Here is a 15,287-nt window from a genome sequence, read left to right as displayed (position 1 = left end):
TTAATTTGCACACATACTTTGTGTAGTGCCTTTCAGGTTAAAAAATCAGTGTGTGTGTGTATATGTATATATATATATATATATATATATATATATATATATATATATATATATATATATATATATATATATATATAGTCATCATATATTTGTTAAGCTTCAACATTTTTTTGCAGGTGCATCAAGTACATACAAACAAAATAGAGCCTCAGTTTACAGCTTCAAGAATTAGAGCTGCAACTTCCCTTTTTTCCGACAAGTTTAGAGAAGTGTGTAAAAACACCTGCTTTGAGCTACATGTTCTGAGAAGTAATTTTGTTATTCAGCCTATAAAATTAGCACCCCACAAAAAAAAAAAAAAAAAAAAAAAAAAACATGAACACTTTTATCTATAGATTACACATGGCAGGGAGGAGTACTGTAAAGGCCTAGAGCCTTTCCCATCCCTTATACATACACACACACACACACACACACACACACACACACACACACATACACACACAAATTTAGTTTAATTCTCGAAAAGTGCAAGCTGAAGTTAAAATGCCAGCAGTAAAGTGAAAGAGCCAGGAATGCATGAAGGTCTCTTGTTACTTCTGATTTCAGTCCTACGTGAGTTTGACATTATTCTTCCAAGACCTTTTATCACAGAAGTTTAATGCTTTAAAACACAAACGGTATCTTAATTGTCATTTCTGATTTTGTGTTGTAGTTTTGTCTGTGTATGTGATCATTACTAGTATTTATGTTATCACGATTCAATCTCTCATGTTGTTTTTCCACCTGGCAGCACTGCACAGCACAGTAAACTAATAATAACCCCACTTTTTATCATTGTCAATTACCTTTAAATATCCATGCTGATTATCAAATTATCAAATACCTTCATCACAGAATTGTCATGAGTTAAATTTGAAGAGTTTTTTTAATTATTTTTCTTATATTGCAACAAATTTTTGATTTACAAGTTTTATGTTTTATCCATTTATTGATGCATGTAATCTTGTAGTATGTCCACAAAATAAGTGAATTTTTGTTATGACTTGCATTATAGCAACAACTGACTTTAGAGCCTCCATCCAAAATAAGGATGTTCTTACAAAATGCAGTAATAAATACTTGTCAATACCTCCAGATAATCCAGAATCAAGACTTAAACAGTGTTAGGGTTAGGGTTAGGGTTAGGGTTAGGGTTAGTGATACTGATAACACTAAATAAGTTATATTTCTATTCATAAGTACTATTTTATTACTTGATTAGGTGGTTTCATAACAAATACTCAGGGCAGTGGTGGCTCAAGTGGTTAAGGCTCTGGGTTGTTGATTGGAGGATCGGGTCAAAGACCCAGCTGCCACTGCTGGGCCCTTGAGCGAGGCCCTTAATCCTCTCTGCTCCAGGGGCACTGTATCATAGCTGAACCTGCGCTCTGATTCCAACCTTTAAAGTTGGGACATGTGACAAAATAAAGGCTTCTATTAATTTTGCTGTCCACCATGTACTGTACAACTGTACAATGGGAAACAGACACAGGTACTTAATCTGGGTGTGTGAAGATGCTGTAGCTGTGCTATGCAGTAGATAAGTTAGTAACATACAGTAATAAGAGATGTAACTGTATCAGTCTCAATCTCTACAGGGTGTGCAGATGGATCTTTTCTCAGACAAGAACATACTGGGCCTAGTATGGCCTTCTCAAAATCTACAGCGAGCGCAAGCCTACCAGTGCACTTAGAAGTAGTGAGTGAGTAATGATATGTCGTGTTCATTTCTGAAAGTGTGTATGTGTCATGGAGAGAATTAGTACAATGATTGCTATAACTCCATGTTTATTTTTTCCCTCAGTTCCCGTCCAAGGTGTCTCCTTAATCCCTGATCCCAACCCGCCTGTCATCTATGAGGGAGCGGGGTTTAATTTGAGCTGTAAGGCCAGAAAGGGGACGCACCTCAATTATTCCTGGTACCACAACATGCAGGAAGTGACCTCACCCTCGCCTCGTCATCATTTTGTTGGAAACATGCTGACAGTAGATAGGGCTGATGAAAGACATGCTGGGAGTTACTCATGTATGGCCAAAAATGTTATAAGAAACATGACCAGAGTCTCCAGTAGTATGTTGGTCACCGTCGTGGTAAAAAGTAAATATTATTTACGTGTAGAAGTCTAAATTTTTGAAAAGTATAGTAACAAAAATTTATAATCATTACCAAACTGCTTTGGTATAAGTGGAATAAAACACTTTTGGCAGTGCTGTCATTGGAATATAAATAATCAAAATAAAATACAAAATAGTCAACTTGTGATATTCATATCCCACATCATACTATCCGGTTGATTATTTTTCCTATAACAGAATGCCCTGTAAATGTTTTCATTACTTCATTTCATTATTTCATTCTTTATGCATAAGACAGTTACAAAAAAAGTTACTTGTTTCATACAGTATGTTGAAAGCTTAAAATCTGTCTATTGGAATCTGTTAGCTATCAATGATAATGACAATTTTTAACTGTTTACAGAATACCTGTCAGATCCCAGACTGTCTTTTACAGTTTACCATGATGGCTCAGGCTACTATGCTAACATCAGTTGTCGCTTGGCCTATGGTAGCCCTCCAGTGACATTCCAGCTGCTCCTGAATGGGAAACGTGTTGATGTGCAGCAGGTGAATTTACTGGAAGCTTGGTTTTCTCAACCTGTCACAATAGGACTGGATATGGGTTCAGTACAGTGCATAGCAGAGAATGACATCCAGCAGCTTCTCAGTAACTCAGTAAATCTAGAAGTTGGTGGGTAACAGTATGTATTTTAGATATAATATGTTAACTATTTATTTATACATAATTCATTTGGGTATATTTTTTCACAGCTCCAGTAACAGGGACTGCACATGTCCAAGTGGAATATCTGCACAGATTAGACTGTGTACAGGCAGCTGCCCTGCTCCAGTGTGTAATCACCACAGGGACTTTTCCTTTCTTCCTATGGATCTTCAACAGCTCCACCATTCCCCTGGATTCCAGTTCACCTACTTTTATCCAACGTGACCAGTTCCTAGTTCTCACACACATCAACCCTGAGAACTTGGGGTATTACAGCTGTAGAGTGAGGGACAGTTTCAGCTCTAACTCATCTTGGGTGGAGAGTGAGGATGTTTTGGTGGAGATGTCAGGTGAGATCAGGTTACAATCAAAAGCCAAGACAACTCTTCCTATAAACATATACAGAAATGCCTTAAGGTCATGGCAAGACAATATATAAGCTTTTTATCAGTAAAGAGTGGAACATTGCTATAAATAAAATTCCTTATGCAATTTTGTGTGCTTTTTGTGTTATGATATACAAAGAATTTAACTACAGAATTTACGTCAGTACAATGTGTATGTTTGGGCTCAATATTCCAATCAACTGAGCTGGGGCTCTTAAGAAAACAGAAAAGAGTTCACCCTGTTATCAAGAGATCAAAAGTTTAAATCCTTACTTTACCATAGCTATCCAAGACTGAGTGATGGCTGTGTTCTTTGAGTGGGAGGAATGATATACACTCTCTGACCTGTCAATCACTGTGGACACTAACCAATAGCTGGAACCTGTGAGCTAATGTATGCAGAAGACAAGACATAGTCCATTCCTCTCAACATCTTTTGCCAGCATGAGCAACAGTTTGAAAAGTGATGCTGGCTACCGACCTGGTTGTCTCAGAGGAAGCATGCATTAGCCTTCGCCCTCCCTGCTTGGATGCTGAAGTGATATTTTGGAGATTTGTCTGATTGATGAGAACTGGCAGGTGATCAAATTAGGAAAAAAAATTATACAATGGTTTTTGAAATCAAACACGTATCTGTACAACTCAATAGGTAGGACTGAATCTTTATTCCATTGACTATCAAACCCTGGTAATCCCCATCACCTCTGGTTAGCTAGTGCACATTAAAGTGTCAGGAACAGTTTGGGCTTCCCTGTCTGAACACTAGGGGGGACGTTTTGTCTTGTGCCATGTGCTTTTGTTTTTGTTTTGTTTATCACCTGTGTTTGCCCTGCCCTATATTAATCCTGTCCACTTTTCTGCACACCTGTTCCTTGAGTTTCAATGATTGTTCTCCTTATTTATACCAGTTGTCTTGTGTCTGTTTTTTGCTGAGTCTTTGTCTCTTGTTTGTTGTCGCTTGTTCCCTGTTGTCGCTTGTTCCCTTTTGTCGCTTGTTCCCTTTTGTCTCTACCCTTGGTTATTTTTTCCCTAAATAAAACCCCTTTTATGTTATCCCTGCATATGGGTCTCTATTTTATCTCTACCCTTGGTTAGCTTTTCTGACAAAAAGGAGCATTGTATCTACACAGTTTACAGTTTCAACATGTCATGTGCCAGGCTATAAAAGATTAACTAACACTTTGTTAACATAAGCTAGATATGACTGATTATGCTAGCTAATATTCATTAAAATTTGGTGGAGAATGAAATAGTGAACTCAACCCATAGCTAACACCATTAAATGTTTGCATTTATAGCATGTTATAGCATCACGTTATTTAGATAACACTTTTTTGTGTTACTTATACTGTGTTTTTAAATATTCAAACTTTTTACATTTTTTGTTATTCCAGATTTACCAACCTGCTTTAACACAAGCACTGCTACAACATATGAACTTGCTGGTAAGCTCAGATTAATAAATGTTATACTGATTTGTGTAGGTAATATCTTTTTTTTGCCACACCTTCATATTACATCCTAGTGCAACACGCCTAAAGTTAACCACAAACTTACCATAAAGAAGTTCCTTTATTATAGTGTGAGTTGATTGTACAAATTTGAACATACAAATAACATCAACAATGAATTTAAAGTTACAGTTTTAGCTCTGACTGTTAGAAAGCACTGATGCTTTAACTCCTTCCAAAAATGCTAAAGAAATGTTGCCTGTGTGGAGCTCTTATGTAAGTTGTCTAAAAGCATTAAGATATTAGAATGAGGTCATAAAAACCTGTGTTTATATGAGCAGAGCAGTGGTGTGAATGAGAAAAATATCCAAAATACTGCATTACAAGATGTATCAGAACCAGCATAACTATGCAAATGAAGGGTCTAAGTCTGAATTTTTTTTATTCAATATTTTTCAGTACAGTCCTGATCACTGGTCTGTGGTTTATTATCTTAAAGATTTAGAAGCGACACCTGTAGAGGTCATTGCTGTGGTTTTCTGCTGCTTTCTGTTCGTGATGATTGTGGGCGGAGCTTGCTGTCTCCTCAGGAGCATTAACCTCGAGCGTGTACCCACAGACACCAACCGTATGTCTCAAACTACCCACTGACTGATGGCATTTCTTTTATTTGTACTAGGATGCCATACTATGAACACTGATATCTCTGTTTTTTTAGATCGTGTACACAGTCATGAACATATCAAGTAAGATCTTTTTATTTTAAGCATTTCTGACACAGGTCAGACTGACTTTTACATTACTAACTCATATCTCTTACTTTTTAGCCCTGAGAATCATCACACTAAACCGGAAACTATAAACCACCCACATGTTGAAGAGATGGAAACATTGTTCATGGAAACGGAAGTCTAGGCTAAGGCATGATTGCTAAACTGATCAGTTGTCTTGTAGATCAAATCTCACGCATAAACATGATGAATATGTGGCCAGACTCAAACAAGAATCCATCATCATCTGTGTCGCAACAATTGTGGGATTATAAAGACTAACAGTAATAAATGTGTTGAAATCATGTTCACTGTGAGCAGATTGTGAATAAGGGCACAAGACAAGTCTTTATGATTGCTGCAGCAGTTCTAAGAATCTACAGTATCAAGTCTACTTCCTTTGTTTTGATCATACACTATATTACTGTGATTAATCTTATTATTATTTATTATTATTATTATTATTATTATTATTTTCGTTATCATTATTAATAATTAGTATTATAATAATGATAATAATAATAATAATAATAATAATAATAATAATAATAATAATAATAATAATATCAATTATTATGCTCAAGAAGTCCTTACCATAAGGACTTTTCTTAATCTGTAAGGAAATAAAAGATATCTCAACACACACGAATGCCCACACACTAAACATGCCTAGCCTGAATGGTAGTGCAAGTGGAGGAGATTTCTAAAATGATGAGAAACATGACAGACAGACGGGTAAAGACGCGTCCTCCTTGTCCTGATGGGTTGTATCGTACTGTTAGTGGTCTCTATCGTGCATTTTGTCCTGTTTCCAAACCCATTTTTGCAAGTAGAGACCCAAGTTTTCCTCTGGGAAGATATTTTACTGACAGCATTAAGAATGTGAGGAGAACTCAAACAAATATTACAAAAAGTGTTCTGATGTTCTGTCATCAATATCCTTGACCCTGTATTTGGAACTGCTGCTTTCTGAGCTCTTTCTTATAAATCTTCTATTTGGAAATTAACAAGAATGTAATGTAACAAAAAATTCAATGTAATGACAAAATGATACTGATATTTAGTCAAGGCTTTGGGGAGGTCAATCAAGATGACAAGAGCCACCAATAAAACAGTATTGTTTGTTTTTTTTTGTTGTTGTTGTTGTTGTTGTTGTTTTTTGTTTATTTGTTTTTGATCAAATAATATTCCTGTATTATTCAATAGATAATATTTTAGTGACTCAGTCTGAAGATCATTGAAAAATATGAGAACACTGATAAAGGCCGAGAGATTTCAGTACTTAGTGCTTACATAGTACTTATGTCCAGGTTGAGCAATAAAGATTAAGATGAGAACTTATTTCGAATATTTCTCTTTTGGACAATCCCAGTTTGTAACAATCACTTTCACTGTATAAGAAGAAACACTTACGATGGATATAATAAAAATATTTACTAAATATTTCTAAATATGTTTACTAGATGTTTATTACTAAATATTTTAACTCAACCCGATTCACAATATCTCAAGAATGAGTGGAGGAATATATATGGACTTATAACAGTAAGTAGCAGATGATTTGATTTTAGCATTTATGCAAAACAAGGTCAAACACTTGAAACAGATTTCTTCAATACCCTTCTTGCTGTTATTCAAACATATTTCTTACACATTCATGGCCTAATTTCTGGGTAGTTATTTTTTTTTTTTTGCCTTTGGTGTATCCTGTTGTCCGTCTGTCTATCAACATGCCTGTCCAATTGAGATTTGTGATACTCGTTAGCACAATATCTCTAATATTGTCTGGTTAAATGTTTGTAGGATTTAGATTAGATTAGATTAGATTTTGTAATTGAGCCAAACAGAGTCAAAGTCACTGCAAGGTCAAATGTCTTAAATAGTTTCTCTTCAGTTGCTTCTTTTTTCTTTACTGTTTTAATTTATTTAGCAAGAGATACTTGTGATAGAAGCATCTCCATCCAAACTGTGGGCATCGAGTTCAGCATTGTTCTAGCTGTTGTCTGGAGAGTACAAACAGAAAAATCACTTATGTATAATGTGCAATACAGCTAAGACCTTCAAATTGCTAAACGTTCCTATCAGCCCAGTGCACATGGTGAAGTAGGGAAAGACTTGATAGGGTGTGTCCCCATTATCAATCTCTTGCCAGTATGGGGAGTGCCCTTCATAGTGTACATGCATAAGTGTGTGTGCGTGACTGCCTGAAAGACTAAAGTTTGTCATTTCTGCATATAATCTAATGACATGTCTCATACATGTTGGCCTGATTCTTAGGAAATAAGCATCGATACACCCTACTGGAAAATGAACCAAAGGACTTTCTTTCTGCTGGTTATCATGGGTAAAAAACTCCTTCTTTTAAAGGCAATTATTAAATATATCTTATATTTTGTTATGAAGTATTTTTTTTTTCTTCTTTAGGCTTTTTTGCCATGTGGCAGAAGGCAGGTAAGTGACCACGATATCTAACCACGATATCTCAGTCTTTTGAGTCAGTGCACTGTTTTGTAATCGTGTCATTTCCTGTTTCAGATACTCAGATTATTTTAGGTAAACCTGAACTCAGTGGTCCCTTGATAAGTGTTACTGAAGATATTCTGGAATTTTTCTGCAAACTAGACGATATCCAAACAAACGAGACTATTCTGTATCAGTTGTTTCATGAAGGTAATTTAAATAAGGCTTTGGCTGAGTACAGCTCTCACAGCCAAGAGAAAGCCAAATTTGTTATTATAGCAGCTCTTTTTCATGATGGAAGGTTAATGTGCAAGGCCAGCATGCAAAACAACTCAAATATCACTCCTACCTACAGCAACTGGATAGACTTCCACGTATTGGGTGAGTTAAAAAATGAGTACGAAATATAGCACAGACGCCTGCTGTGAAAAAAATAAATAACCTAGGAGTTAAATAGATTTACATTACACAGCTGAATGGGGATGAATGTGTACAATTTATTAAGAAAAAAGGTACATATACCCATTTAATGCTGTGTATATCTATATGTTCTAAGCATTTTTATATTACATAGGCAATCTCTAAATACTGTATTTTTAAATAGATTAGAAAAACATGCCTCTCAAAAGCTATGAAAAAGCAACATCATTAATTTTAGCCATAAGCTCAAGTTTAGAAAATATGTTAAATACTAAAACATATAGAAATTAGTTAAATAAATGTGCAAATTACCATTTATAGTCTTTTGAACTTTCATGTAATTTAATTGCATTAATTTACACTTTCATAGTTTATCACAAGCTGAAGAACTACAAGAGGCCATGATTCATCAGTGAACTTTGCTCTTTTTTGTTGTGTTTCAGTGCCTGTAAATGGTACACACATATCAAGCCCCTCAAGTACAGAAGATTTTTGGGAAGGAGACAGTCTGACTTTACAGTGTAATATAACTAGCGGAACTTATGTATCATATAAATGGTTCCTGAATGACCGTCTGATCCACAATGACAGCAATGTACTGCATATGTCAAACCTTTCCAATAAGCACAACGGAAAATATGTCTGTGTTGCTAAAAGCTACCTTAATGAGACATTTTATTACCACAGCACATCTGAAGCATGGAATGTTTACGTTAAAGGTAGGGTGATTCATCTGTACAATTTTCCTTTGCTAATTGAAAGAGGATTACTTCTTACACTTCTTCCCTGGAAAACTTGTATATTAATCTTTATTTACAGTAGGCAAGAGATTTTCTATGGCATCTTTATTCATTTTTTTCAATGAAATTCTAGTTTGACTTTTTTAGTTTTCACTTGAGCTAATTGTTTCCTACATTACGCACAATCTTGTTTGACTAGCTATTGATACTAGCGCAGTGAGTTTTAGCCCTTGCTTCATCTCTGTGTAAAGACAGTGATGCACAGCACTTTAATCCTTTCCTCTGTCCAGCTTTTATCGTTATCTCTTCATCTGTAAACTCTGCTCAAACAGATCATCTTCTAAAACAACTTTTATGATATGTGTGAGTCAAAGCCATCAGTCTAGTCATTTCACAGAATCCTAACTATGGCCAAACTTCATAACAGTCTCTGCTTTAACTGTGAATCCATTGACTATTATACTTTTTGTCCTTTGTCTTCACAATATCAGCGTACAATCAATGTGACACCAGTGTGTAGGAATCTACAAAACAAAAAATATCAAAAATCAAACCGAGCAAAAAGACATCACTGATATTTCAATATAAACATATCTAATGTGTTTCAGGGTGGACGTTTCCTTAAATCAATTAATCAGTTTTTCTTTATTTAACATATTGTTTTGATGATGATGATGTTAGAATTCTAAAATCAGTTTTTCTTGTCTCATTTTTTAACACCTTTCCTCCACTTTGCCCAACTCAGAGCACCTGACAAAGCCTGAAATCTCAATTGAGGTCATCAAGAATAGTGATGGAAATATTAGCGCTTGTGTAAAATGCCTTGTGACAAAAGGTTCACCCCCCATAAACTTTACCCTTTTCAATAACAATCACAATGTTGATGCAGTCACCAGTGAACACATGGATGCCTTATTTACACTGCCTATTGCACTGGACCAAGACATGGGCACAGTGTATTGCCAAGCAAACAACAGGAAACATCCACTGAAGAGCAAAGAGCTGAAACTTAAAGTGGGTATGTAATTTAAATCAAATACAGTTATATTTCTTTACTTAAAATACAATTCTCAAGACAGTACATAGTAGATAAAGTATAAAGTGTACACACCTTTGGTAAAATTGTAGGTTTTTGTGGGGGAAAAAATGAAATCAATCTAAACCATATCAGCTCTAATTCTACTTATACTGTCATATGTATATTAACAAAAAAAAAAAAAATCAAAGAAAAATAAATACAAATGTTTTAGAGGGGAAACTTAACCATAAACCATAAGTGTGCCACTCTTTAATAATACTTTGTTAAAGCACATTTGCTTTGATAGACCTGTGTATTTTTTATAGATTTTTACAGTCAAATTTACCTCTTGAGGGCGCAGTAATAAGAAAAAAAAGCAATGATCTGTCCATTCTGATGGTCTAACCAAGACTCGTTTTGCTCTATCACTCTAACAGATTCAGTAGGGGGCACTGTGACAATGAGACTGCAAAAATCTGTAGGGAAGGACTTTGAAGTGTTGGGTGTATGGCTGCATTGCCTTGTGGAGAGAGGAACGCTTATCCAGTACAACTGGTTCATCAATAACACAAGACTGGAGAGAAAAGGGTCATTTTATAGAACATTCAAATCAGACAACTCAGGCCTCACAGTCAGGCTGTACCCAAACAGTGATACTGCTGGGTTCTACCGCTGCGAGGCGTTTAACTCATTTGACAACACTACAAGTGTGAGCAGTACAAAGACTCTGATTAGTCATGAAGGTAACAGAACATTTACTGTCATTTTCTCTGTAAGCTTTACTGTAGTCCCTACTTGTTTACCCATTAACACAAAAATAAGTCAAAACAGAGTAGAGTCAAACTAGCAGGGCTAAATGCAAAGTTGAACATTTTGTCATGGACCATTTGGCTCTGGTGTAGGACTCAGCATTTTAATTGTGGTTTAACTGTGGTTGCTGTCAGGTCTCTGTGCAGGACACTCCAGTTCTTCCACACCAACTTTGGCAAACTGTAGTGGTGTCCCAAATGGTGTAGTAAACACTATGCAGTGAAAATATGTATATTGTCTCAAATGGAACACAATTGTTTTTCTGCTGACCAGAAGAATAAGTCGTTTCCCAGTCACTGGCAAATGACGTCAAACACATGTAATGCAACACAACCAGCTTTAGTGGAAAACAGAGAATTATTTTAAATGTTGAGAAATAAATCACACAACATGGGATAATTTAAAATACAACTGTAAGACCCTGTTGTCCACCAGAGTGATGTCGGCCATCTTGAAAATTTTTCTCATACAACATCAGCGCATGTATCCCCGTCCCTCTTCCACTAAATAAGCAAAGCTATAACCACTAAGTCCATGAAGTGTCCAATATTCCATAAAAAAATTTTCAAATACGTGCATGAATTTTCAGGGTGAACACACTAATCATATTATTTCTACAAAATGGCCTAGAATTGCCCATAAGTATGCATATGGAGTAATTTTAAGGCCCCTAAGTTCCAGTGAAAAAAGAACTCAATGCTTGCGGATAGAAAGACATATACATAAATGTGAGCTTCAGTTGGGGGAAAAAACACATATGGCTGTGATGGTCACGTGTCTACATACTTTATGAACATTTGTGCCCATTTGGACAAAAATAGAAAGCCTGTGAGGTCAAGTAAAAGGATGACCCTCATTTTAGGGTCAGTTAAAGTAGAATTGTGTCATCAGTAATTGGAGGTTTAATCTTTTCCACTCTTTTCCCATTTTAGTGTTTAACGTAATACCAACCGAAGAGGCAGCCATCATTTTTACCTGTTTCTCATTGCTGATTTGTGCCGTGTTAGCTTGCTGTATTTTTGGAGTTGTGTTACGTGAGTAAAGCATTTCATTCCTTGCCATTTTACTAATGCTTAAAGGAACACTTCATTAATTTTTCACTTGATATCTATTTACCACATCTGTGACATATGTCAGATTATGTGAAATAATATATTCAAGACGTTTCCCTTTACTGAGAAATAAACTTGAAGCTCTAAGGATAGTTTGAGAAAGTCTTATCAAAGCTTTTCTCATGAAGTTTTATCCAACTCTGAAGCAATAAAAAAAAGTCATTCCTGTTACTAACAATTTCCATCATGTTTATGAGATATTAGCATGATGTGCAATCAGATCGTCAGAAATTTGTCCTGTTAAAAAAATTGGTTCATTTTCATATATACATTTAGAACTCAGTTCCAAAATATTTTAAATAAAAGCTTTCTATAAGATTGTGTTTAACGGCATCCATAACAATTGCCAATAAAGACTATTACATAGTTTCATGTACAGTAATCAGATGTGCTGTTTGTTTTCTTCAGTAAAGGGAAGAGAAACACGTTGAAATGGTAGATGGGTTGATTAGGTTGAATAGCAGTGGAGTATTCCTTTCATAAGTACATAATGTTGTTGTAATGTTTGCTTTTTATCATCTTTTTCAGGAAAAAAGCGAGCCAGGACATATATGTAAGTTAAGGGTATTTTAAAACTCCTAACAGGATGAAAATACTGCACAGCGAGTCTTTACCAATACTGCGTTTAATACCTTACTATGATGACATTAGGTGTGGGGGTTTAGTAAAAAAATATTTGGCTTTCAACTTGTAAAGCATTCAGCATGCGAGTTTGATTGTTTTAGCTGTTTCTATAGAAACAAAATTATATTAGACAACATTAATATAAACCTGTTCATTTCAGATCGTATAATTGTCAAACATGTTGACTAATCAGATTCAAGACTTCAACAGTCCTGAGTTACAAACTGAGTTATTTCATGGATCCACAGCATCAATACATATATTATCTGTATTTTTAACCCATGCTTATGTACATTTGCAATCACATATTCCCCATCACCCCATTTATGTAAATACCCATTTGAGCTGTGACCTTGGTTAAGCAAACTTCTAACAACGCATTTCTTTTAGGTTTAAACTTAAAGACTTCACAGACATGCATAGCTTACTGGTTGATGATCATGATGATGATAAAAATATGATTGAGGAGAACATATATAAAGAGAAAAATGATGCACTGGTAAGGACCAATTTTGTTTAAGTTTCTATTAGTAAAAGTGATGGTGTCACCCACTTTGTTATTTATATTTTTTTTATAGGATACAGAGGCATATACTGACAATATATTTAATATGCTGGAAGTTTTACAAGCCTCCATGATGAAAGACTCTGATGAGGTACTGTGAATCACACAAAGACTCTTCTGTTTTCTTATGAAGAAGCATTCAGCATTTATGAGACTTGCATAAACACCCATACATTTCCAGAATTACAGAAAAGCAGGATTGTTCAAACTACACAAGTTCTGTCCCTTCCACTATTGTCTGCAAATTCAATTCTAATATCAGTCCTACTCTCAGTGAGTTTTATCTGAAACAGGCTTGTTATTTTGGCTTGTGTTGCAGAGTGAAGAGGAAGACACCAACTTGCATTACAGTTTCTGAATATTTGTATAAAGTTACTATTAATGTAGTTATTGCATAATGCTCGAATAAAGTAGTGTTAATGGTATATACTGTATATAAATATATAAACGCAGCATATATAGTTGATATATTTGATGCTAAAGTCTGAGGCAGCATTTAAAATCTGGGATCTGGATTTTTTTAACTGGAAATAAACAGACAGCCTTAGAATTCTGAAATGTCTAACACATAAAATGGAAATGTGCAAAGTCTTAACTATTCAAGATGATGTGCAATTTTTTACGTCACTATTTACAATTTAAGCAAATTGTTATATTGACCATGTAAACTCTTCTCAGCTCGAGAGGACTAGCCTGAGAAAGGCTATAGTCTTGGTAATGTTACTTTCTACTGTCGTTATTTTCAAATAATGTTGTGAGTTTGTTCAAAAATTAGAAATATACAAACTCGTATACAATTTGTGCATAAGAAAGCCTTACAGTTTGTTTCTTTTGTTTGTTGTTATAATCACATTGTCATTTAGTAAAATCTTTATTTTTACACTTGTCTGCGGGCATGTATGAGTTTGTCTCGTGTGTGAGTTTTTATGAGTTTTTATATCTTGGCAGGCAAACTACATTTGTTGTTTATAGGAAAACTGCATCTTTAATATTAAAAAATAAAAACCAAGAAAACTTTTGTTATGGTTTGTTAACAGATCAACCTTTGTCAAATTTGTGTTTTTTCCACATGCGCACGTGTTTGTGTGTGTTTGTGTGTGTTTGTGTGCATCTGCCAAATGTTGTACAATGATTATATATATATATATATATATATATATATATATATATATATATATATATATATATATATATATGCTATGTATATTTACTTATACTTGCTATTTGTTTCATTACAGTATTCAAGCTTTGAAGGCGTGGTTATTGAGTTTGAATTTGACAACGCTCTCTGTTGTTTTAGCAGGAGTCGGCTATTTGACTCGACTCCTTCAGGTTAACATTAATCAGAATCAGAATCAGGTTTTTTGGCCAAGTGTTGACACACACACAAGGAATTACACTATATATACACTATATAGTATACATTTAGTATTACACAAGTATTAAATATGAATACAGAATATATGACTGATCAGTTACGTACATAAAGTGTGTATGGTAATGCAGATAACAGTATTGTGCAATATGCAGTAGCAGTAGTGTGTGTGTAACATATAATGATGATATGATGCCTGACAGTTCTGATAATACAGTACTTATAGATATAAAGCAGGGAATATATTTATGGTGAGTTGTTGTGGTTTATGGTGAGTTGTTCCTGTGTCTGGCAGTTTTGGTAAACAAAGTTCTGTAGAAGGGAGGAGCTGAAAGAGGCTGTGTCCAGGGCGTGAAGAGTTAGTAGTGATGTTTCCTGTCCAGTTTCTGGTTCTTGTGTCGTAAAAGTTCTGGTGAGTGAGCGGGGGGCACCACTTATATAACAGCCGACTCTCATATAAGATACGTATTTCACTTAAACTTTACAACATTGGCACTTTAAATTCATCAAATAAATTTAACGCAAACCTCCTTTCTACATCTCACCTGTACTTTGGTGTGATTCCACTCACTTTTAGTAATCAGTGCTTTAATTGCCATGTGGTAGCCTAGTGGTTAAGGTGTTGAGCTACTATTCAGAAAGTTGTGAGTTCAATCCCAGGGCCACTAAGCTGCTGCTGTTGGGCCCCTGAGCAAGGCTCTTAACCCTCAGTTGTATAAAAGAGAGATGATG

General features: G+C 35.1%; 2 protein-coding genes across 5 annotated transcripts; both read left to right on the top strand.

Moving 5' to 3' along the window:
- Positions 1–452: 452 nt before the first annotated feature.
- On the top strand, positions 453–5,736 carry LOC132855934 (Fc receptor-like protein 5). 3 transcript variants are annotated; one of them, XM_060885228.1, is made up of 9 exons: positions 453–615; positions 1,641–1,745; positions 1,847–2,140; positions 2,522–2,791; positions 2,872–3,174; positions 4,605–4,655; positions 5,161–5,289; positions 5,380–5,407; positions 5,489–5,736. In XM_060885228.1, the coding sequence occupies exons 1-9, from the start codon at positions 576–578 to the stop codon at positions 5,574–5,576; spliced, it is 1,308 nt and encodes a 435-aa protein (XP_060741211.1). In that variant the 5' UTR covers positions 453–575; the 3' UTR covers positions 5,577–5,736. The 3 variants fall into 3 exon arrangements, 2 of the variants coding, with proteins under 2 accessions (XP_060741211.1, XP_060741221.1); XM_060885238.1 differs by having other exon boundaries at positions 575–615; positions 1,641–1,741; XR_009649387.1 differs by lacking the exon at positions 5,489–5,736 and having other exon boundaries at positions 5,121–5,289; positions 5,380–5,399.
- A 1,734-nt stretch (positions 5,737–7,470) lies between these two features.
- On the top strand, positions 7,471–14,065 carry si:dkey-93h22.7 (titin). Of its 2 annotated transcripts, XM_060885207.1 has the most exons (11): positions 7,480–7,775; positions 7,856–7,882; positions 7,967–8,272; positions 8,755–9,030; positions 9,797–10,069; positions 10,507–10,812; positions 11,812–11,913; positions 12,520–12,544; positions 13,006–13,114; positions 13,194–13,271; positions 13,500–14,065. In XM_060885207.1, the coding sequence occupies exons 1-11, from the start codon at positions 7,739–7,741 to the stop codon at positions 13,536–13,538; spliced, it is 1,578 nt and encodes a 525-aa protein (XP_060741190.1). In that variant the 5' UTR covers positions 7,480–7,738; the 3' UTR covers positions 13,539–14,065. The 2 variants fall into 2 exon arrangements, with proteins under 2 accessions (XP_060741198.1, XP_060741190.1); XM_060885215.1 differs by lacking the exon at positions 7,967–8,272 and having other exon boundaries at positions 7,471–7,775.
- The last annotated feature ends 1,222 nt before the right edge of the window (positions 14,066–15,287 follow it).

This window comes from Tachysurus vachellii, chromosome 1, assembly GCF_030014155.1.
Source record: "Tachysurus vachellii isolate PV-2020 chromosome 1, HZAU_Pvac_v1, whole genome shotgun sequence".
Classification (NCBI taxonomy): Eukaryota; Metazoa; Chordata; class Actinopteri; order Siluriformes; family Bagridae; genus Tachysurus; species Tachysurus vachellii.
Note: the sequence above shows the minus strand (reverse complement) of the source record. Positions and strands in the feature narration are given on the sequence as shown.

Excerpts from the sequence above, each read along its gene's own strand:
- LOC132855934 (XM_060885228.1), top strand. The coding sequence starts at position 576 with ATGCATGAAGGTCTCTTGTTACTTCTGATTTCAGTCCTAC. Across the intron at positions 616-1,640 it reads ACTTCTGATTTCAGTCCTAC|GGTGTGCAGATGGATCTTTT; the intron begins GTGAGTTTGACA and ends CAATCTCTACAG. Across the intron at positions 5,408-5,488 it reads CACAGTCATGAACATATCAA|CCCTGAGAATCATCACACTA; the intron begins GTAAGATCTTTT and ends CTTACTTTTTAG.
- si:dkey-93h22.7 (XM_060885207.1), top strand. The coding sequence starts at position 7,739 with ATGAACCAAAGGACTTTCTTTCTGCTGGTTATCATGG. Across the intron at positions 9,031-9,796 it reads ATGGAATGTTTACGTTAAAG|AGCACCTGACAAAGCCTGAA; the intron begins GTAGGGTGATTC and ends TGCCCAACTCAG. Across the intron at positions 13,115-13,193 it reads AAGAGAAAAATGATGCACTG|GATACAGAGGCATATACTGA; the intron begins GTAAGGACCAAT and ends TTTTTTTTATAG.